A 23,912-nucleotide genomic window follows, 5' to 3' on the forward strand; every position below is an offset into this window, starting at 1 on the left:
TCAGTGCGTTACAAGTTTTGCTGGCGTTAGTAAATTTTTTGTCTGGAGTATTAATCTTCACCGAAGTTGACTATCAGAGAAAAGAAGACAATCTGTATCATGGAGCGGGATTATTTTTGAGATGCATCGACATTCGTCATGACGCTTACATACCGAACAATCCTGTGCATGGTATGGACATCGGTGGATTTCTGCATTATTTGTTCAAGGAGCCCATGAATTGGCTATTTTGGCTGATCATAACATTTCCTGTAACTGAAAAGATGGCGAGGTTTTAAACCGCAGTACTTCGCCATGATAAATGCTCGATCTCTTTTATTGTCAAATTGCTGGGACAAACTGTTGAGGCCACACAGAGTCTCAAAATTAGAAAAGGACTTATTAAAACTTTAAAAATGCTTTTGGCAATATGTAGAGAGCCCGAAAAATTCTTCAGAAAACATCAAAAAACCTGGCGAATAAAAAAATCAGCTAGAAAATTTATTCGTCAGGCAATTAGACGTCATGACAACATTGCTTCAAAGGGACTAAGACTACGAGCAAATGAACATGTGAAAATACGAACATCGAATATACGAAGTTTGGATCGCTCTGAAAAAAATCGTAATGACCCGAATAATGAATCTAAGAACAATAGCATCAAATCCAGGCTCGATGATGGACCCCCGAACCACAACGTAGAATCTACCAAATCTGCAGGAAACAATTCGCCCGCACAGCATCAAGACGAGAAAAATATTCATCCACCCACTAAAAGCGAAACATTTTGGTCACCAGAAACTCATGATATGGATACGATACAGCCAACTACCAATGACATTCTGGTTAGAGGAGAGAATCATTCTCTACCACAAATAGATGAAACAAACTCGAGTCCGGTAATCTATAAAAATGACGCTGAAAGTGAACTTTCTGCATCAGAATACGATTTGCTTCCTGGCAATACAGGATCAACGTCAGCGCCTTTTGAAAAGGTGGTCGATGAAGTTCATTTTAACATTGTAGATGTACCGACAATGATTGACCCAACTTTGTCTTACAAAAACTCTACCGAGCATTCTCAACGACTCTCTACAGTTGGAGGTATCTTTAGTCCTACAGAAGAAGAAAAAGCTCCTGATGAGATTGATATGTATACCATCAACCAGGATGATTTGAAAGGTGCTCAAGTAAGCCATAAAATTAATGGTAAATCTGCGAGTATTGTCGGCGAAAGTGGTGATTTTGCTGATGAAAACCAGTCATGCAAAAATTATCTGTTGGTAAACGAAGATGAAGTCTATGCTACTGGTGATTCAAATACCACTAGCCAAAAGGGAAACGGGACACCTCAACATCTCTATAAACCATCGGGGAGGGATAATGGAGACTGTGTGCCCCACCCATCAAACTGACCAGATCATCCGATCATAAACAACCAGGAAAGAAAACCTTCTTGAGAAACAAATACAAAGTACAAATAATGTACATGCGAATAATCCTGTTTCAGAAGTTGAAATTTCAACTATTCCAGAATATCTGGCAAAATCAAACGCAATTAAAGATGAAGGTAATGCTGATTCTGCTCTGACCAACCACGGAAATTCATCAATCAATGCTTTGGACGAATGTAACGATCCTACGCCACATGATAAAATATATGATACTGATTCTTGCTCAGTCAGTCACACTGATTTAAAAAATGATTCCAACAATCACAAGAAAAATCATGTCGTGTCTGCAAAATATGGAAAAAAATATCATAAAGGTGAGTTCTGAGATTTTATTCCTTCCATTCAAAATAAAATTAATGAAAAATAAGACATACAATTCGTTGAATCAAAGACCGAAAGCAGTTCCAAAATAAAAATTTTGCTATCGTTTGCAGTTTTTTGAACTTAGGTTTGAAATTATAAGATTGAATCAGCTTAGGACGTATTAGCGGTATTTCTGAACAAATCTAATTTGTCGGAAACTTTTTTCCTTCTAATCTTCCCGACCGTTATTTTTCTCTTTACTTTTTCAGAATAATATCAAAAAGTCCGGAAAAGAGGCACGTAATCAATTTTGTACTCAAATATGCGCCAAAACTGTGGAAACAAACAAAGACTTTGATGCATCTGCTATTGTTGAGGTTTGTAATCAAAGAAAAGAGATTGTTACGAGATCGATTATATGCTGAAAACGTTCTTAATTGCCCCGTCTCCAATTCATGATATAAAATAGCAAATTTTATATCTGAGAGCTTGCTTAATGAGAATTAATGATGAAAAATTGACTTGGGAAATTGTTGCTCACTTGAGAATTTGCCAATATATATCATTCGCCCATGCAGTTAACGTTTCCAAATAAAATTGAAAAAAAAGCAGACCAAGCTCGGGATAAAAACTAGCCTCGCATTAAATGTTAAATGGATTGATAGACTCCATACTGAAATGCATCTTTTTATTTTTATTAATTCTGTATGTACCATGTGTATTTTCGGCATGTGAAAAATAAACTGCTGATTGACTGAAAAATAGACTATTATAATTGAATTTTGTATTTTTGTTTAGGGCAACGATTTCTTCTCGAATAGAAAAGATATTTACGAATTTAACTATGAATTGTCAAAGATGAGTCAAAAAGAGAAAAGGGAGTTTTTATTCAAAAGTGAAGTCGACTCATACGAGGTTAGCAAAATATTGTATTACAGACCAGAAGTAAAAATGTACAGAAATAAGAGTTATTTTGCCAAAATGATGGTTCAGATCAATACAATTGCAGGAAAATTATTTATTTTATTTTTCATCAGAATTTGATTAAACTAGAAGAAGAAAGAAAAAAAATTTCCGAAGAAATTGTTTCATTCAAAAAATATCGTGGCAAATCAAAAAATTCATTTCGATGGATTCGGAAAGCCATTCAAGCTAAATTTAGACCTGGTTTGAAAAAGGAGTACAACTTATTGAAATTTAAACTGGAATCATTGTTGGCAAACATTCAAACGAAAATACAAATAGAACGTGAACGAAATAATGAATTTCGAAGATTTCTACTTCTGTTGGAGGACACAGAAGAAGGAGATATTCGGAATGTTCGTAACTCTATACTAGGGCTAAAAAGCCGTATAGCTAGGAATTTGAAAAAAGTGACACAGGTTCGAAAACGGTTGGGCAACAATTCAGATGTAAACATCGAGCCATTTCAATGTGCTTCTGGATTCCATGGCACAGATATTCGCAAAGAATATTCACTCCAAATTAAAAACCCAGTCTCGACTTCAGCAGATGGATTTCTTCCAAACTATTCTAAGAATGAATCTTACTTACAAAATGGACAATTCATTTTGTAATCATTCAACAGCTGGTGTTCTACTTACAAATTTTGCATAGCATGAAATTTTCCACATATATATGTCAACTCTTTTTTATATTATTTGATAGTTCCATTCTGTCAATAAAAAATTTATAAATTTTATTGATGGACAACATAAAGTTTGATATGTTAGTCTGCTTCTGTCGCATATATTCATTGGACAAACAAATTAATGAGTCGTACAAAATAAAGAGTCATTTGAGAAATTTCCTAAAATAACAAAAAGGTCCTATTTCCAGTGTCACTTATGCCTTCGTGCACCATAATTATGTCAATTGGCCCCCACGTAAGAGGTAACTAGAGGGCTATATCGTAGCCTTTCCTAAAGAAATCTCAATTAAAGAAGAGTATTCAAAATTAGGGCAAATAATAACATATTTACGAAACCCATGCTAAGCATTGATTGTAAATAGACTAACAATAAAAGATAAAATAAAATTTACGTTTTTAACTAGAATTTCAGAGTGGGTTTAAATAAAAGTTTTTTTTGAGCGCTACTTGTATCATTTTGTTTAGAATTTCCAGTATTTGTAAACTTCAGGGAGACTTTGTTTCATTACTGACCAAGTTATGCGCAGTGTAATCTACTTTTAGGCTTATTTAATTGAACAATGTATGCAATATTAGTTTTCAATCTACACAAAACGTAACTTTAAACCAGAATTGACGTCCAGTTCCAGAAGCATAGTTATGCTAACTTAGATTCAGTGGGCAATCCCATAGCTGATGTGCCTTCGTGCACGTCGATGTAGTTTTCATTGTCCAATTTGGTTAGAGTTGCCAACATCAACAAATTTCAAGAACACAGTGACACACATCTTTAAGTTTCAACAATAGCTTCATAATTTACTGATATATTGATTCACTTTTATGTTTTAAAGAACTTTTCATGATGCTACTCAGAAAATTGATGTGCTTTACAATGGTATCGGGGATGGGGAACATTTTCAAATGTCTAGGTCGAAATTGTGTTTTACCACGGCAAAAAAAACTACGGATCACAGATAATTAATCAACGTTTTCATCAATGCGAAGCTTGCTTTTGCGACTAGTCTTATAATCCTTGGTTTGCATTGTGTAGTTTTGAACATGAAGCCCTTGTATCGGGGCTGGGATCGATTTCCTGTTTGTCATTGTAATCGATTTTTTGAAGATTTGTGCGAAAACACGAATGCTAATGCGTATAAAACGTTATAATTATACAGCAAATCTTGCCATGGTTTCAAAAGAGTTTGGAAAAAAATTTCACTCGAATTATATTTTCGAACGACTTTCAACCGAATTATATCATATTACCATCCATCTACATTCTCATTTCAGTAGTCGGTGTTGGCGCAGAGCCTTGATTAAATCTTAATTGGGGAGCGCAGACTCTGCCCACATAGGGTGTACTGATGGCCAATACCAATACTCTCGACGACCAGGTTGCACTCCCAAAAAGACGCGTACTATCGCTGTATCAGCATAAGATGTTTTATTTTCTTGTGATGTGTTGCAAACAATGTAAAACAATACGAACAAACAACGTAGTACGAACAACAATACAGCAGTACGAACAACAATACAGCAGTACCGTTTTCTGAAATAACATAAAAACAATAAATACACAAATAATAACAAGATCGGGGCAGTAACGTAATGTACCAGTAACGTATCAGTAGGCCTATACTATTGTAAACAAACCCTAAATATCTTTGTTACGTCACACAATCACCTAATGACCAACTATGGCATCACTAACGGTTATAATAAATAAACACACAAATTACCTCTGCCGGCACTTTCAAGGCCTGACAGGAAAACAAATACAAACCATGTAAAACTTGAATACAAAACTATATGTATAAACTTACTTGACGTTGTGTCCTCAAGAGTCGTTAAGCATTTTACTAACACTACAAGCCTAAGTCGTTCACTAATTAATCAATTATAAACCCTAAAATAACACCCTCAGACCGACGTCAAAACAGCCATCAGCCAGAAACTTCCAGAATCCTGCAGCGCGCGCGGTCCCCTGACGTCACTTCCACAAAGTCATTGTGGTGCAATAACCAAGCATTCGATAAGCTGGTCCATGGCGCCAACTTGCGGGAGAAATGATTTTACTTCAAGATATTGGCGGTAACAGTCGGTAATTTTCTATTAAATTTCGCTTTTCAACTGACAACTGAACGTTATCAAATAGGCTAACGCTTAGCACGATGCGCCACACCGCCGAGCCTAGGCGGGCAGTTCAGGTGAATAGGTGCAACGCAAAACGTACCAACGTGCCAATTCAAGTGATATACATTAATTCTATATTTTAAATTGTTTCCCATTGTCAATCTAAATGTAGCTGTGCCAACATAAAGTTGAAGTTTACAAATCTGTCTACCGAGCGAAAACGTTCGTTATATGAATATCCCAATTGTTTGCACTTGCATAATCCACCCACCGCGTGCGTAATGCTTTCAACACCAGAAAAGGCTTTGCGTTTTGCGCCTTTCCTTTACTGGCGCCACCCTGAATAGCTGATTGCTTTGTATAGCCTATAACATTTGTTTCTTTTTCAGTTTTAGCACTCCTCAACTTCTTCTTGGGAAACATTGCAACCAAATCTTTGTTAGATGTTATATTGTCGGTTCTGACTTGCACTGAACCCAGGAGTTCCCAAACGTGGGTATATATATGAGAATAAGAATACGGTACTTTTAACTAGATTAGTACTCCATGTGACTTATTTTGCCCAATCACAGCAAAGACAAAACCTCCGATCTATTGCTACGAGAACCGTAGTCACAAGGACCATTAAATACGGTGCCCCCACTTACTAAACAACATCCATGTCTTGTCGTCATTTTGAAAATGAAATCTACAGCACCGATTGTCTTGCAAATCGATGACGGATTTCCAAAGGAATGTTACTAAACGCGTTTGCTGCATAAGCTTCATGAAGAATTGCTGAAATTTTTCCAACAAATGTGAAAATTTTGTCATAGTGATATTTGGTTTGCGATATCAAATGATTGCGGAACCCGCTATTCCGTCATTGTCTTTGTTTGCATTATTATGGTCAGTGCTGATTGGAATCAATTCAAAATAACAATAACACCCCAGAACATGATTTCCTTTGAGCTGTTGATATATTTCACCTCGTATCAATAAGCTTGTTGGTCAAAGGCAGGCTCATCCATCACATTGGATAAAATCTCTGGGCTCACTCAGCCGATAAAGAGTGCGTTATAAGCTTAGATTACATTATCAGGAAAGGAATAACTCTTGTGTGCTTTGATTGGTGCTAATCGGGAGGATTTTCAAACTGAACTGAACTAGGGTAATTAATTTTAAAGAAAACAATATAATGATTCACCCAAAGGAGGAAAATAAGATGTGAATCCGATCAAGTTGAGCAGTCAAAAATCTGAGAAATTTGGGGGCACACGAGTGATCTATAAATTGTCATAAAGGAACCAATGAACAGAAAATTTGGGACACTTTGCTCTAGTCTAGATTATTATCAGAGGAATGAGAAATAAAAATGTTTGTAGATAGCAAAACCATTTAATTACTGATTGATTGGGATCTACAATCAGTTTGAGTTTTGAAAATTTTTTATGTCATCGTTCGATGAATAATAAAATTTAACAATAAATATTACAAAAACTGCTTTTGCTTCACTTTTATTCAATAACCATGATATTCTCCGAGACTTATTTCACAATAAGAAGTGTAGAGCCTGATTTTGATTGCCCATTCCTGATTAACAAAAAACCCTTGTCAAAGAAATCGAAAGTTGGCGATTCTTATGCTGTTTCAATTAAAAATTCTAATTAGGTAATACTTGACTCTAGCTCCAATACCACACTCTTAAACAGGTTTGGTTGAATCTGAAGTAAATTTATACTAACCCTTTTCATGATATAAAAAACAAAGCTGCACTAAATATAATCTTTTCAATAAGAATAGCTTCGTTTCGGCGAGGTATTATGTTTGCTTTAGACAATAATGAAACAGCCAGCCCTTTTGTTCACTCATTCCCAAATTTGTGCATCTGCCACAAGTTGTAAGGCTTTGACAGCCAATTGGATATCTTCTGTGACGCCAATCCATGTAAAACGCTCCTCATTTCATTTTCCGCTTTGGTGTATCTTGAGAACATGATGTTCCTACCTTCAGCCTAAGTGTAATTCTGGAGGGCTTGTCCCAAAACAATGTTTTCTGCTTGAATCTCTGTATGTGTTTTCATGTTGAACACTGGATGAAGATGTTCTGCATTTTGACAAGCATAATTCAAACTGATCTTTAACACTTGTAAATATCATCTGAGAATATAAAAGTCAGTCTTCAAATTCTGAGCAGAAAAGGAATAGTACGGTAGTTATGAACACAATAAAAATTGAAAAATGTAACATGTTTTGAGGGTATGTTTCATTTAAACTCGAGTTACATTTGGTCAATTAGGATCAATCAGGACAAAAACTGTTTAACGCACATAGTTCAGTGATCTAGTTACCCTCTATATTTCTTTCGATGTATTCAAAATGGTTCCATTATGCAAGAGGGATGTATATAAATGAACTACTTCTGGGCATTCTGTGGATTCTAAGAATCTGTCCGAAAAAGTCTGGAAAGATCAATCCATTATTTAGAAAAATTCAATTTCAAGTACCTCCGACTATTTTGCATGGTGTGGTTACCTATTGGTCAGCATGCTTGCACTAATTCATTGGAGCAGAAGGTTCATTATTTCAAGTTCTAACTTGATGGCCACCATCTTGCTCTCACTATGTTTCATTTCAAATTTTGCTGTGACATATAATTCACAAACACACTTTCAAATTGAATTCACACCAATCAAATATTGCTGGTGTTTAAACAAGAAATCGCTGATTTCAAGCAAGAGATATTCAAAGACTTTATGTTGGTGTGACTGCCTATTCTATATCACCTTCTGTAAAGAACCCACAGCTGATCTGATGGTTTTCTCCAGAAGTTGCTTCTTGTCTGGTTGTAGACAGCATGACACACAATGTTCAAATATCATGCAGCAGTTGGATTTGACACAAGTGTCGCATGCATATCTAAAAAGAAGTGGAAAAACAATATTCAATGTCTCATTCAGTGGAAGCCAGACCTTGGGGCTAAAGCTATGGACTTTGCTATGTTGATTAAACGTTGTCTACAACCTCATAAATCTGAAAGAATTCTGTCTTCCCGAAAATATTAGCTCCTTACATATATCAGTGGATCCCTATTCAGGCAATATAAAATATGTATCAACAAATATTTTTATCATAATATCATTAGCCAATTCTCATTCTGAAAATTCCCTTAAAACGATCACTGTATATCATACTTTCAAGATCTCATTATAAATATTAATTTGTGCTATCGATTGGATTTCTACAAGACTAATTACTTAATAACCGTCTTCTAGGCTTTTGTGCTGGTGGATCCGTACGCATATAATGCAAGGATGCTGAAGAGTGAAGATGACTATCCTAAGTGATTCAAGAGTCTTACTGCACAGTCAGACAGACACAAATAATTCTATGATAATTCTAAACCAAATTCTATGATAGAGATATGTCACCAACCATACCTATTTGTAAAAATAGCGTCAATATCACAACATCCACGTGATTCAACATCATCTCTTCTGCAAACAAAACCTCTGTCATCTGCTATCAATTCTCGACCCTGCAACAACAAACTTTGAATTTGACCAAGATTGGATAACAGTAAAACTATGAAGCACATGAAAGTATGCAGTGTCTACAAATCCAAGTTTTGTCCCTATTTACTTTGAATGGGATTCAAACCTGTGAACCCACATAGGGTAATCAGAGGTGCAGTGGCAAGTGTATTCCTAACAAGCACAATGCGCCACACTGCCAGGAGTTATTTAATTACTCACATTATAAAATTTTCAACTTATTTAACTATGAAATTGTGCATAAACATAATTTATAATATCACACAGAATACACACACCTGCACAGAGTTTCTGCATTTTTGATAAACTTTTTCTCCAGTATCATCATATCTACTGCTGTTACCCCAGTTTTTGTTAGATGAATGCCACTTCAACATTCTGATGATCGATTCAGCATCTAACTTTCTCTCGTCTGAAGATACCTTAATATAGAAATATTCATACGTACTGGTCTAGAAGATCCATAAAATTTGAGGATTAACCCTAAATTGTGGCATAAAATTGATTGTTGTATTGCGTGTATAAAAATGCTGAAATATGCTTGGGAACAAAAATTTAAATCTATGTATAAAAAGTTATGACAGTATGACAAAAACTTATTTATACAGTAGTGTAATAAGTATAAGTTTATTTCGACTCCATAATCAGCATAACAATAAAATGATTGGTAAAAATATATAAATAAAAACTGATTACAGGATTATGAAATCGTCAGTAACTGGAGTCAATTGTCAGTAATAGTGAATTATGGCAGAAAAATATGGCTCTCAGTTAAAAAATAAAATATCAGACAATTGGTATGTTATATTGCTATGACCCGAAAGATGTAAAACGTAGGTAGAGGTAACTTAAATCACAGTATTACGGTATAAAGAAAATGAAAAAATTACTTCATAAACAAATAAATCTCAGATCCCATTAATGCAACCAATTGCGGTCAGAATCAATAAAAATCGAAGTGCATGGAAAGCCCTCTTTGCCCGAATTCAGAAATCAGAGAATTTTTCAAGACAGAAAGAAACCCAGTCTGCCAGTTCAGCAGTTACAGAGTTAGAGAGCTGGAGGGTTCTCACCTACCTGCAACAAGTTTCGGTTCCTATCTTTTATAAATATGTCTCGAGGTCTGTACGCCATATTATAAGTAAAATATATAATCGAAGAACCAAGTATCGCAGCCAATACCCATCGCTGTCTAATAAATCTTCTGGGACAAAACATGGCCAGAACCTCGGCAACCTCCCCAGTCCAGTCTGTCAGTCAGTCGCCAGCTGATCAGGACCAAAGTTACCCTAGCAGACATCTCTCAGCAGACATCTCTCTCGTTTTTGAACGCGCCGATCACTGTTGCCAGAACTCAGATTTCAATTGAGCGATGCGAGAGTTTACGAAAAAGGCATCGATGCAAAATCAGCTGATGCTTTATGTGTTGCCAGATTAACCATAAAAACTGTGAATAATTGCCGAAAAATCACAGTTCTCCCCCAAATATAAGTGTCTCACAAATATATCCGCTTAGTATAAGAAATATAAGTATAAGTGCTTATAATGGGAAGTAAACACAACGAGTTTGACAAAGATTGGATAGGTGGAAGAGTTACTTATTATCGTTTAAACCTGTCCCAGTCGTCAATTTTTGATAAAATTGGTAAAAAGACCTACTTTGCCCCAAAAAGATGTGTCTTACAATCATGACCCTTTCCATTTATACATAAACAGTAGTAGTACATTTAATAAAGTGTTTATACAACGAGTTTCAAAAAGTTTGTATGGGGGGAAGATATTTTTATTCTCGTTTAAACATGACCCGCTTGACAATTTATGATAGAAATGGCAAAAAGACCTCTTTTGCTCCGAAAAATGAGTGTCTTGCAATTACGGGCCCCACATTTACAAAAGACCAGTAGTAGTACATATAATATACTGTTAATAAAGCGAGTTTGAAAAAGTTTGTATGGGGGGAAAATATTTTTATAATGGCTTTAACATGGCCCGATAATCACTTTTTGATAGAAATGGCAAAATGACCTATTTTGCCCCAAAAAATGAGTGTCTTGCAGTTATGGGCCCCTCATTTACACAAGACCAGTAGTAGTACATATAATAAAGTGTTAATACAGCGAGTTTGAAAAAGTTTGTATGGGGGGATAATATTTTTATAATCGTATAAACATGGCCCGATAGTAAATTTTTGATAAAAAAAATGGCAAAAAGACCTACTTTGCCCCAAAAAATGAGTGTCTTGCAGTTATGGGCCCCACATTTACAAAACACCAGTAGTAGTACATATATTAAAGTGTCAATACAGCGAGTTTGAAGAAGTTTGTATGGGGGGAAGATATTTTTATTATCGCATAAATATGGTCCGATAGTCAATTTATAAGAAAAATGGCAAAAAGATCTCTTTTGCCCCAAAAAATGAGTGTCTTGCAGTTATGGGCCCCTCATTTACACAAGACCAGTAGTAGTACATATAATAAAGTGCTAATACAGCGAGTTTGAAAAAGTTTGTATGGGGGGAAGATATTTTTATAATCGCTTAAACATGGCCCGATAGTCAATTTTTGATAAAAAATGGCAAAAAGACCTAGTTTCCCCATAAAATGAGTGTCTTGCAATTACGGGCCCCTCATTTACACAAGACCAGTAGTAGTACATATAATAAAGTGCTAATACAGCGAGTTTGAAAAAGTTTGTATGGGGGGAAGATATTTTTATAATCGCTTAAACATGGCCCGATAGTCAATTTTTGATAGAAATAGCAAAAAGACCTATTTTGCCCCAAAAAAATGAGTGTCTTGCAGTTATGGGCCCCTCATTTACACAAGACCAGTAGTAGTACATATAATAAAGTGCTAATACAGCGAGTTTGAAAAAGTTTGTATGGGGGGATAATATTTTTATAATGGCCCAAACATGGCCCGATAATCAATTTTTGATAGAAATGGCAAAAAGACCTACTTTGCCCCAAAAAATGAGTGTCTTGCAATTACGGGCCCCTCATTTACACAAGACCAGTAGTAGTACATATAATAAAGTGTTAATACAGCGTGTTTGAAAAAGTTTGTATGGGGGGAAGATATTTTTATAATCGCTTAAACATGGCCCGATAGTCAATTTTTGATATAAATGGCAAAAAGACCTATTTTGCCCCAAAAAATGAGTGTCTTGCAGTTATGGGCCCCTCATTTACACAAGACCAGTAGTAGTACATATAATAAAGTGCTAATACAGCGAGTTTGAAAAAGTTTGTATGGGGGGAAGATATTTTTATAATCGCTTAAACATGGCCCGATAGTCAATTTTTGATAAAAAATGGCAAAAAGACCTAGTTTCTCCATAAAATGAGTGTCTTGCAATTACGGGCCCCTCATTTACACAAGACCAGTAGTAGTACATATAATAAAGTGCTAATACAGCGAGTTTGAAAAAGTTTGTATGGGGGGAAGATATTTTTATAATCGCTTAAACATGGCCCGATAGTCAATTTTTGATAGAAATAGCAAAAAGACCTATTTTGCCCCAAAAAATGAGTGTCTTGTATTACGGGCCCCACATTTACAAAACACCAGTAGTAGTACATATAATAAAGTGTTAATACAGCGAGTTTGAAAAAGTTTGTATGGGGGGAAGATATTTTTATAATCGTATAAACATGGCCCGATAGTCAATTTTTTTTAAAAAAATGGCAAAAAGACCTACTTTGCCCCAAAAAATGAGTGTCTTGCAATTACGGGCCTCTAATTTACACCAGACCAGTAGTAGTACATATAATAAAGTGTTAATACAGCAAGTTTGAAAAAGTTTGTATGGGGGAAGATATTTTTATTCTCGTTTAAACATGACCCGCTTGACAATTTATGATAGAAATGGCAAAAAGACCTCTTTTGCTCCGAAAAATGAGTGTCTTGCAATTACGGGCCCCACATTTACAAAAGACCAGTAGTAGTACATATAATATAATGTTAATAAAGCGAGTTTGAAAAAGTTTGTATGGGGGGGGAAAATATTTTTATAATGGCTTAAACATGGCCCGATAATCACTTTTTGATAGAAATGGCAAAATGACCTATTTTGCCCCAAAAAATGAGTGTCTTGCAGTTATGGGCCCCTCATTTACACAAGACTAGTAGTAGTACATATAATAAAGTGTTAATACAGCGAGTTTGAAAAAGTTTGTATGGGGGGATAATATTTTTATAATCGTATAAACATGGCCCGATAGTAAATTTTTGATAAAAAAAATGGCAAAAAGACCTACTTTGCCCCAAAAAATGAGTGTCTTGCAGTTATGGGCCCCACATTTACAAAACACCAGTAGTAGTACATATATTAAAGTGTTAATACAGCGAGTTTGAAGAAGTTTGTATGGGGGAAGATATTTTTATTATCGCATAAATATGGTCCGATAGTCAATTTATAAGAAAAATGGCAAAAAGATCTCTTTTGCCCCAAAAAATGAGTGCCTTGCAGTTATAGGCCCCACATTTACAAAACACCAGTAGTAGTACATATAATAAAGTGTTAATACAGCGAGTTTGAAAAAGTTTGTATGGGGGGAAGATATTTTTATAATCGCTTAAACATGGCCCGATAGTCAATTTTTGATAAAAAATGGCAAAAAGACCTAGTTTCCCCATAAAATGAGTGTCTTGCAATTACGGGCCCCTCATTTACACAAGACCAGTAGTAGTACATATAATAAAGTGCTAATACAGCGAGTTTGAAAAAGTTTGTATGGGGGGATAATATTTTTATAATGGCCCAAACATGGCCCGATAGTCAATTTTTGATAGAAATGGCAAAAAGACCTCTTTTGCCCCAAAAAATGAGTGTCTTGCAGTTATGGGCCCCTCATTTACACAAGACCAGTAATAGTACATATAATAAAGTGCTAATACAGCGAGTTTGAAAAAGTATGTATGGGGGGAAGATATTTTTATAATCGCTTAAACATGGCCCGATAGTCAATTTTTGATAAAAAATGGCAAAAAGACCTAGTTTCCCCATAAAATGAGTGTCTTGCAATTACGGGCCCCTCATTTACACAAGACCAGTAGTAGTACATATAATAAAGTGCTAATACAGCGAGTTTGAAAAAGTTTGTATGGGGGGAAGATATTTTTATAATCGCTTAAACATGGCCCGATAGTCAATTTTTGATAGAAATAGCAAAAAGACCTATTTTGCCCCAAAAAATGAGTGTCTTGCAGTTATGGGCCCCTCATTTACACAAGACCAGTAGTAGTACATATAATAAAGTGCTAATACAGCGAGTTTGAAAAAGTTTGTATGGGGGGATAATATTTTTATAATGGCCCAAACATGGCCCGATAATCAATTTTTGATAGAAATGGCGAAAAGACCTACTTTGCCCCAAAAAATGAGTGTCTTGCAATTACGGGCCCCTCATTTACACAAGACCAGTAGTAGTACATATAATAAAGTGTTAATACAGCGTGTTTGAAAAAGTTTGTATGGGGGGAAGATATTTTTATAATCGCTTAAACATGGCCCGATAGTCAATTTTTGATATAAATGGCAAAAAGACCTATTTTGCCCCAAAAAATGAGTGTCTTGCAGTTATGGGCCCCTCATTTACACAAGACCAGTAGTAGTACATATAATAAAGTGTTAATACAGCGTGTTTGAAAAAGTTTGTATGGGGGGAAGATATTTTTATAATCGCTTAAACATGGCCCGATAGTCAATTTTTGATATAAATGGCAAAAAGACCTATTTTGCCCCAAAAAATGAGTGTCTTGCAGTTATGGGCCCCTCATTTACACAAGACCAGTAGTAGTACATATAATAAAGTGCTAATACAGCGAGTTTGAAAAAGTTTGTATGGGGGGAAGATATTTTTATAATCGCTTAAACATGGCCCGATAGTCAATTTTTGATAAAAAATGGCAAAAAGACCTAGTTTCCCCATAAAATGAGTGTCTTGCAATTACGGGCCCCTCATTTACACAAGACCAGTAGTAGTACATATAATAAAGTGCTAATACAGCGAGTTTGAAAAAGTTTGTATGGGGGGAAGATATTTTTATAATCGCTTAAACATGGCCCGATAGTCAATTTTTGATAGAAATAGCAAAAAGACCTATTTTGCCCCAAAAAATGAGTGTCTTGTATTACGGGCCCCACATTTACAAAACACCAGTAGTAGTACATATAATAAAGTGTTAATACAGCGAGTTTGAAAAAGTTTGTATGGGGGGAAGATATTTTTATAATCGTATAAACATGGCCCGATAGTCAATTTTTTTAAAAAAAATGGCAAAAAGACCTACTTTGCCCCAAAAAATGAGTGTCTTGCAATTACGGGCCTCTAATTTACACCAGACCAGTAGTAGTACATATAATAAAGTGTTAATACAGCGAGTTTGAAAAAGTTTGTATGGGAGGAAGATACTTTAATTATCGTTTAAACATGGCCCGCTAGTCAATTATTGATAGAAATATACTGCTATCAGATACAAATATACGCAAAAATTGTTCGGATGGCCGCACGGAATGTATCAGCATGGCGGCTTTGGACCACCCTGGTCTACCTCATTGAAAAACTCCCGACTTCGCTGACCACTGGATCGTTGAAATGCGATCGCGGAATTGTTCATTAGTCCAATACTTGAAAAGGGGCAAAAAGCGATAGAAAAAGGGTTTGAATCTCGGGATCCCAACCCCATTTGTAATAGCTAAAAAAAACTCAAGAAAGTTCCTCCATTAGATACAAATATACGCTAAAATTGTTGTGTGAGCCGCACAGAATGTATCAGCATGACAGAGTTTGGACCACTCTGGTGTATCTTATTAAAAAACTCCCGACTTCACTGACCACTTGATCGCCGCGTCACATAGTGTAAATAGTTCATTGGTCCAATTGTTGAAGGGCAAAATTTTTTTTTAAAACAAATATGCAGCAACAAGGAGAATACTAGAAAGAAAAAACAACAACAATTTAAGAAAACGACTCATTGGCCCATTTCGTGTCCAGTAAATAAGTTTCAGTGTTTCTTTTTAATTTAGAAGGTTAATATGATACTTGAAGAGAAGACGAAAAATAAGCAAACATTTTGAAGTTTGAATCGTCTGGTGAACTCGTAATATTTTAATAAACACCGATAAACTATATTAAATACTGTTGCCCCTCTTTGCTTAGTGCCCTAAGCACGTGCTTATATTGTTTATATTGTTTACCCTAACTCAGTTAGTCCACTTTAGGCCGACGGTGACGCGATTTTGGGCAACAACTTAATGAACGCGGAACACAGTTTGGGAAACGCTTTTATATTAGGAGCATTAATCATGCTGAGTTAAGTGACTTGCGGGCCGCACTAACAATAAACTTTATTACCAAGTCGGGGGCTACAAACTATCCTCCCGCGGGCCGCAATTGGCCCGCGAGTTTGAGACCCCTGATTTAATGGGTAATCCAGCGCTGAGGTGTGTGAGGCCATGCCATCTTTCCACGTCATATTTTTTGGAGTTATCATATGTTCCACTTATCAGGCCACGTCATCTTTCTGATTTGGTTACGTAATAAATAATGCATTGCCATAAGAAACCCATGACATTTTACCACATGGTGTTGTAATGTGCCACGTACACGCCACGTCATCTTTCTTGAAGGTATTGTTGCGTAATAATCCATATTACCAGGGTGTTGCATGTGTGAACGTGAGCTCGACCACTTCCAGACAAAGTGACTATCCAGACGGGTGAGTATCGTTTATTCGTTTTACATTTACCGTAACTCCTTGATCTATCATTTCAGTCAACATGCGAGGTTATAGGACAAGACCAGTGGCCTATCCAAAAGGTGCTGCGACTGCAAGCGGCAAACAAACCGCATACCTCCATGGTAGCAAAGAACTCGGCCGCCCTCATCTTCTCGTGGTGTCCGACAGTAATGCCCGCAATTATACATACCCTAAGGTAAGTTTATTGATTATAGCAATTTACCAACCTATATCATTCACTTTAAAAATTCCAAGAAATATAATTTGAAATTTTTCGCGTCATTCACAAATAAATAGCCTATGTCTACTCAATGAAGAAAATATACCGTAATCTAATTCTTTATAGGACTGGATTACGAGCTTTGGGAGGCGACCTAAACACATGATATGAATATTTTGTCTCACATTGCATATTTGTTACAAGTACTGCAATTAAATAGTTTGTGTTATTTGTTTACATTACAGATTGTCTCCCCATCGCGATCATCTCCGTTTTCTCTTTCTTCTATATGCCTACCTGGCGGCCAGTTTCGTCATGGCGTGAAGGAGATTTCGGAGACTGATCCATTCGCCAATGTGGACTACGTTTTGTTAGCACTTGGCACCAATGACATCGCAAGATTCAATGGCTGGAGCAAGGATTCCCGTGTATATGCCGAGCAACTCATTCGAGTGACTCAGCAGGCATATCCGGGAGCGAAGGTTTGTTTCTTTGAACTAACTTAAAATATTTCCAAGTGAAGTAAATTGTTTTTCTGTGTTGTCAAATTTTCCATTCGAACAATGGGAATTGCTTTAGCATAATTTGAACTCTCACATTAATAAAATATGTGTTACGCTCTTTTCGCTACATAGTTAATGATCTTCAAAATTATCGAACCCACATTTTTGTTTTTTATAGAGATAGAAGTAAGTTTATTTTTATCGTTGGTGTGATTACAGTTAAAGTTTAAAAGCAAGTCTTTTTTAGCCCTTGTCGTTCCTAAGAATGGGCCATGAATGCTGCTATTCTCATGAACTATTGTTCTCGTTTAGATAATATTATCCCAGATCCTTCCTCAACAAAACTGCTGCGTTGCTGAAGCTAACAAAGATATGGAAAGGATCACCAAGTCTTTTGGCGTTCGTCTCGTGGACTTGGATGTCGGCAGGATACCTCGTTTATGGAGTGATGGGCTTCACTTATCCGACAGAGGATTGCATCGCTACATGGAGATCCTTGAATCAGTTATGTCAAAGATTGTAGTAGAAGGTAATTGCATTATTTTCACGCTAAAAATTCCAAACTATATTGCATAAGTTCAAGTGTCACTTTTTATGCTACGTTGTATATGCCCTGCATAGCGTAAATGTACTATACTGTACAAGTAAGTACAAGCAAAGCAAAGTGCTGTAGCATAGTTGTTTCCATGATGTTAGAAATATTAGTGTTTTTAAACAGTTTTTCTCGAGAACCATACATTTATTATTTTTATCACAAACGACTCTCACTACCGTTTTAATATTCTCAATCTCGGAATGTTTCAGATGCGCCGCACAAGTCCTCAAGACCAGCAACTACATCATATAACCGTAAGGACGATTTTCATACTTTTATAGCTCCCATCGCTCATCGTCCATCTTATGCTGATGTGCTTTCGCATGGACGTAAAGCGCGTGCACCAGGACCAGATACAGTTGTCAGGTCTCTATCGAATGTCCCTTCCCCCACCTCCATCCTTCAGAATTCTTGCCTTACATCTCTAAAGACTTCACCCCCATCCGCACAGACTTTTAGTTCATCTTATGCTGATGTGCTTCTGCGTGGACTGAAAGGGCGTGCTACAGACACGATTGCGAGATCATTGTCGTCTGTTTCTATTCCCATTCTCCAGAGCCCTTGCCTTACTGCTAATCCTTCGCCTCCACCCGCACATACTTTAAGTCCATCTTATGCTGATGTGCTTCTGCGTGGACTAAAAGGGCGTGCTACAGACACGATTGCGAGATCATTGTCTCCTGTTTCTTTACCCGCACATACTTTGAGTCCATGCAATGGTGATGTGCCTTCGCGTGGGCTTGAAGACAGTGTGCCACATAAAGTCTTGGTACCTGTGCAGTCTCACAATAGTGTGTCACATGCAACTCGTACCGACGCTAACTCTTCACAGAACATTGCAATGTCATCCTTTCGCCGTCGATCTTTTCGACAAAATACTGAGTTTCCGACTTCTGCCCTCTCTAGTTACCCGATTTGCACTGTTCTTCCCAAATCTATTTCTGACAAAGTATCATTGCATAGTGATAAACCAACCAATATTGAATGTCTTAATTTTAATCGGCCAAGTCAGGCCATTACAGATTTTAGCCGTCTTGAATACTCACTCTTAGAATGCAAGCAGTCGGGAGGTGTGTTCTGTTGCTTTGAAATTTCGATTGAGTCATTTATTTCGGGAATTGACGGACTGGGTTCATTCAAACGGAAATAATATGTGAGGGGTCTTCTCAGTCAATGGCATTGCGATTTAGGTCACCCAAAATTGATTTTCGAAACTTGGTACATATGTCCAACGTTGACTTTGAAATATTGAGCTCCAATACCAATTTCCGAAGGGATTGGTTCACATCGGACATTATAAATACCGCATCGCTGATTTTGTCATCGCAGTACCCGAATGCTGACGGCCTTCAAAGCACGACACTTTATACCACAATATCTGGCCCAAAGGTCTACGCTCCTTTCAAAAAGTTTATTCAAATTTTGTTCGTGCATGATAATCACTGGGTAGCTGCGTCAAACATATTTTCTTTCAATCAGAATACCATTCAAATCTATGATAGTTCGTACTTGAAATACACAGAAAATGACCAATATGCTATTTCGCTTCTCATGCGGCCAACATTAGGAACAAACAAACTACAGATTGAATTTCCTCCCGTCCAGCAACAAACGTTAGGTGCATCTTGCGGACCATTTGCAATAAGTTTTTGCATAGCTTTATGCGAAAGAATTAGACCAGAGGATATAGTTTTCGATGAGATGAATCTGCGAAAAAATATTTATGATGGCATAAGTTCTAAACGATTCTCACCAAATTTTAATATCGGCCGAAACCACAATAAAACCAATACGAAATTTATGGATATTCAGATATTTTGTAACTGCCGACTGCCCTACATACAAAATCAGACTATGATAGAATGCACTTCATGTTTGGAATGGTACCACCCGGAATGTTGCAATACTCCTGTGCCAACTGAGGCACTGGAAGATTGCAAAATTGAATGGCATTGCGAGAAGTGCAATCGATGCTAAATTTTTTCGTTATATATTCACCATATGCCTAACTCCAATTATTTTTCAGATCCATCGGCTTCATGGACACACAAATGATCAGTCTATTTTACCTTTTGCAATATATGCCAAAGTTAAGGGTTTTCTCTCTCGATCGTCGCCAGTTTTGAGATGAAAACCATCACGATAGTTGGCACCTTGACGTGGTGTGGTGGCTTACTACTAAGACCAACTAATTATCCAATGCAATAAGTGTGTCTACTACCCAAAGTGTAAATGGGGGACCCTGATTATAAGACATTTTTTTTAAGGGCGAACTATGTCATTTTGCCATTTCTATCGTAAATTGACTAGCGGACTATGTTTAAGCGATTATAAAAATATTTTCCCCCCCCATACAAATTTTTCAAACTAGCTGTATTAACACTTTATTATATGTACTACTGCTGGTCTTGTGTAAATGAGGGGCTCGTAATTGTAAGATACTCATTTTTTGAGACAAATTAGTTTTTTTTACCATTTCTATCATTAATTGACTATCGGGCCATGTTTATGCGATAATAAAAATATCTTCCCCCCATACAAACTTTTTCAAACTTGCTGTATTAACACTTTATTATATGTAATAATACTGGTCTTGTGTAAATGAGGGGCCCGTAATTGCAAGACACTCATTTTTTGGGGCAAAAGAGGTCTTTTTGCCATTTTTTTCATAGATTGACTATCGGGCCTTGTTTATGCGATAATAAAAATATCTTCCCCCCATACAAACTTTTTCAAACTCGCTGTATAAACACTTTGTTATATGTACTACTGCTGGTCCTGTGTAAATGTGGGGCCCATAACTGCAAGACACTCATTCTTTAGGGAAAACTAGGTCTTTTTGCCATTTTTTATCAAAAATTGACTACCGGGCCATGTTTGGGCGATTATAAAAATATCTTCCCCTCATACAAACTTTTTCAAATTTGCTGTATTAACACTTTATTATATGTACTACTACTGGTGTTTTGTAAATGTGGGGCCCATAACTGCAAGACACTCATTTTTTGGGGCAAAAGAGGTCTTTTTGCCATTTTTCTCATAAATTGACTATCGGGCCATGTTTATGCGATAATAAAAATATCTTCCCCCCATACAAACTTTTTCAAACTCGCTGTATTAACACTTTATAATATGTACTACTACTGGTCTTGTGTAAATGAGGGGCCCGTAATTGCAAGACACTCATTTTTTGGGGAAAACCAGTTCTTTTTGCCATTTTTTTTCAAAAATTGACTATCGGGCCATGTTTAAGCGATAATAAAAATATCTTCCCCCCATACAAACTTTTTCAAACTCGCTGTATTAACACTTTATTATATGTACTACTACTGGTCTTGTGTAAATGAGGGGCCCGTAATTGCAAGACACTCATTTTTTGGGGCAAAAGAGGTCTTTTTGCCATTTTTTTCATAAATTGACTATCGGGCCATGTTTCGGCGATTATAAAAATATCTTCCCCCCATACAAACTTGCTGTATTAACACTTTATTATATGTACTACTACTGGTGTTTTGTAAATGTGGGGCCCATAACTGCAAGACACTCATTTTTTGGGGCAAAAGAGGTCTTTTTGCCATTTTTCTCATAAATTGACTATCGGGCCATGTTTATGCGATAATAAAAATATCTTCCCCCCATACAAACTTTTTCAAACTCGCTGTATTAACACTTTATTATATGTACTACTACTGGTGTTTTGTAAATGTGGGGCCCATAACTGCAAGACACTCATTTTTTGGGGCAAAAGAGGTCTTTTTGCCATTTTTCTCATAAATTGACTATCGGGCCATGTTTATGCGATAATAAAAATATCTTCCCCCCATACAAACTTTTTCAAACTCGCTGTATTAACACTTTATAATATGTACTACTACTGGTCTTGTGTAAATGAGGGGCCCGTAATTGCAAGACACTCATTTTTTGGGGAAAACTAGTTCTTTTTGCCATTTTTTTTCAAAAATTGACTATCGGGCCATGTTTAAGCGATAATAAAAATATCTTCCCCCCATACAAACTTTTTCAAACTCGCAGTATTAACACTTTATTATATGTACTACTACTGGTCTTTTGTAAATGTGGGGCCCATAACTGCAAGACACTCAGTTTTTGGGGCAAAAGAGGTCTTTTTGCCATTTTTCTCATAAATTGACTATCGGGCCATGTTTATGCGATAATAAAAATATCTTCCCCCCATACAAACTTTTTCAAACTCGCTGTATTAACACTTTATAATATGTACTACTACTGGTCTTGTGTAAATGAGGGGCCCGTAATTGCAAGACACTCATTTTTTGGGGAAAACTAGTTCTTTTTGCCATTTTTTTTCAAAAATTGACTATCGGGCCATGTTTAAGCGATAATAAATATATCTTCCCCCCATACAAACTTTTTCAAACTCGCAGTATTAACACTTTATTATATGTACTACTACTGGTCTTTTGTAAATGTGGGGCCCATAACTGCAAGACACTCAGTTTTTGGGGCAAAAGAGGTCTTTTTGCCATTTTTCTCATAAATTGACTATCGGGCCATGTTTATGCGATAATAAAAATATCTTCCCCCCATACAAACTTTTTCAAACTCGCTGTATTAACACTTTATAATATGTACTACTACTGGTCTTGTGTAAATGAGGGGCCCGTAATTGCAAGACACTCATTTTTTGGGGAAAACTAGTTCTTTTTGCCATTTTTTTTCAAAAATTGACTATCGGGTCATGTTTAAACGAGAATAGAAATATCTTCCCCCCATACAAACTTTTTGAAACTCGTTGTATAAACACTTTATTAAATGTACTACTGTTGTTTATGTATAAATGGAGAGTTATGATTGTAAGACACATCTTTTTGGAGGCAAAGTAGGTCTTTTTACTAATTTTATTAAAAATTGACGACTGGGACAGGTTTAAACGATAGTAAGTATCTCTTCCACCTATCCAATATTTGTCAAACTCGTTGTGTTTACTTCCCATTATAAACACTTATACTTGTCTTTCTTATACTAAGCGGATATATTTGTGAGACACTTATATTTTGGGGAGAACTGTGATTTTTTGGCAATTATTCACAGTTTTTATGATTAATCTGGCAACGCATAAAGCATCAGCTGATTTTGCATCGATGCCTTTTTCGTAAACTCTCGCATCGCTCAATTGAAATCTGAGTTCTGGCAACGGTGATCGTGGCGTTCAAAAACGAGAGAGATGTCTGCTGAGAGATGTCTGCTAGGGTAACTTTGGTCTGATCAGGGTTGTTGTTTTGATCACGTGACGATGTGTTAAACAAGCTGACCGAGAATGTCACGTGAAAATAGGAATTTGAACCATTGACCCTCCTAAAGACACGTTCGTGCAGAACAGTGACCGGCAAACTATGGCCTCCATATGCGGTCCACGAACTAAGATTTTGGGGCCCTCGAACGACCTCACTTTCAATGCATAAAACAAAAAATTTGATTAAGACTGACGTCTGGGTCGGACGTGTTTTTGTTGCTCCGTTAGAATATGAAAGATCCAGTGGCGGCGCGTGGTCATTTTGACAACCGGGGCAAGCTACTGCGGGACCAAGTCACCCCCATCTACGGGGACAGGATGAGCGCTGTAAGTTCTCCCATCATTTTATGAGTATAAAAACCATTCCATCGGTAACAACCAATCGGCAAAAGCGACAATTTTTAACGATAAGAAAGTGTCTTTAAAACCGGTCCAAGTCAAGGGATTAATAAATATAGACATAGTTTATTTTGAAACCTCTTTCAAAAGGAAAGGCAATATTTACCCAGATAAATACAATGACAATGACATATTAACAGAAACTTCGGG

At 36.5% G+C, this 23,912-nt stretch overlaps 2 protein-coding genes and 1 long non-coding RNA gene across 5 annotated transcripts; 2 read left to right on the forward strand and 1 right to left on the reverse strand.

The window, feature by feature from the left end:
- The first annotated feature begins 1,621 nt into the window (after positions 1 to 1,621).
- Positions 1,622 to 2,326, forward strand: LOC144422935 (uncharacterized). The gene is made up of 2 exons (XR_013475458.1): positions 1,622 to 1,747; positions 2,006 to 2,326. It is a non-coding gene; the product is annotated as an uncharacterized LOC144422935 (long non-coding RNA).
- A 2,461-nt stretch (positions 2,327 to 4,787) lies between these two features.
- Positions 4,788 to 23,519, reverse strand: LOC120345136 (SREBP regulating gene protein-like). 3 transcript variants are annotated; one of them, XR_013475457.1, is made up of 6 exons: positions 10,109 to 10,331; positions 9,310 to 9,453; positions 8,918 to 9,015; positions 8,264 to 8,396; positions 5,190 to 7,637; positions 4,788 to 4,915 (listed from the first exon to the last, which is right to left on the reverse strand). XR_013475457.1 is itself a non-coding variant. In XM_078112970.1 (6 exons), the coding sequence occupies exons 2-6, from the start codon at positions 10,247 to 10,249 to the stop codon at positions 7,488 to 7,490; spliced, it is 666 nt and encodes a 221-aa protein (XP_077969096.1). In that variant the 5' UTR covers positions 10,250 to 10,299; positions 23,332 to 23,519; the 3' UTR covers positions 4,788 to 7,487. The 3 variants fall into 3 exon arrangements, 2 of the variants coding, with proteins under 2 accessions (XP_077969096.1, XP_039270484.2); XM_078112970.1 differs by adding an exon at positions 23,332 to 23,519 and having other exon boundaries at positions 4,788 to 7,637; positions 10,109 to 10,299; XM_039414550.2 differs by having other exon boundaries at positions 4,788 to 7,637.
- Positions 16,814 to 18,072, forward strand: LOC144423018 (uncharacterized). The gene is made up of 3 exons (XM_078113178.1): positions 16,814 to 16,969; positions 17,239 to 17,475; positions 17,809 to 18,072. The coding sequence occupies exons 1-3, from the start codon at positions 16,814 to 16,816 to the stop codon at positions 18,070 to 18,072; spliced, it is 657 nt and encodes a 218-aa protein (XP_077969304.1).
- Positions 23,520 to 23,912: the final 393 nt, after the last annotated feature.

The sequence above is a fragment of the Styela clava genome, chromosome 5 (genome assembly GCF_964204865.1).
Source record: "Styela clava chromosome 5, kaStyClav1.hap1.2, whole genome shotgun sequence".
NCBI classification, from domain to species: Eukaryota; Metazoa; Chordata; class Ascidiacea; order Stolidobranchia; family Styelidae; genus Styela; species Styela clava.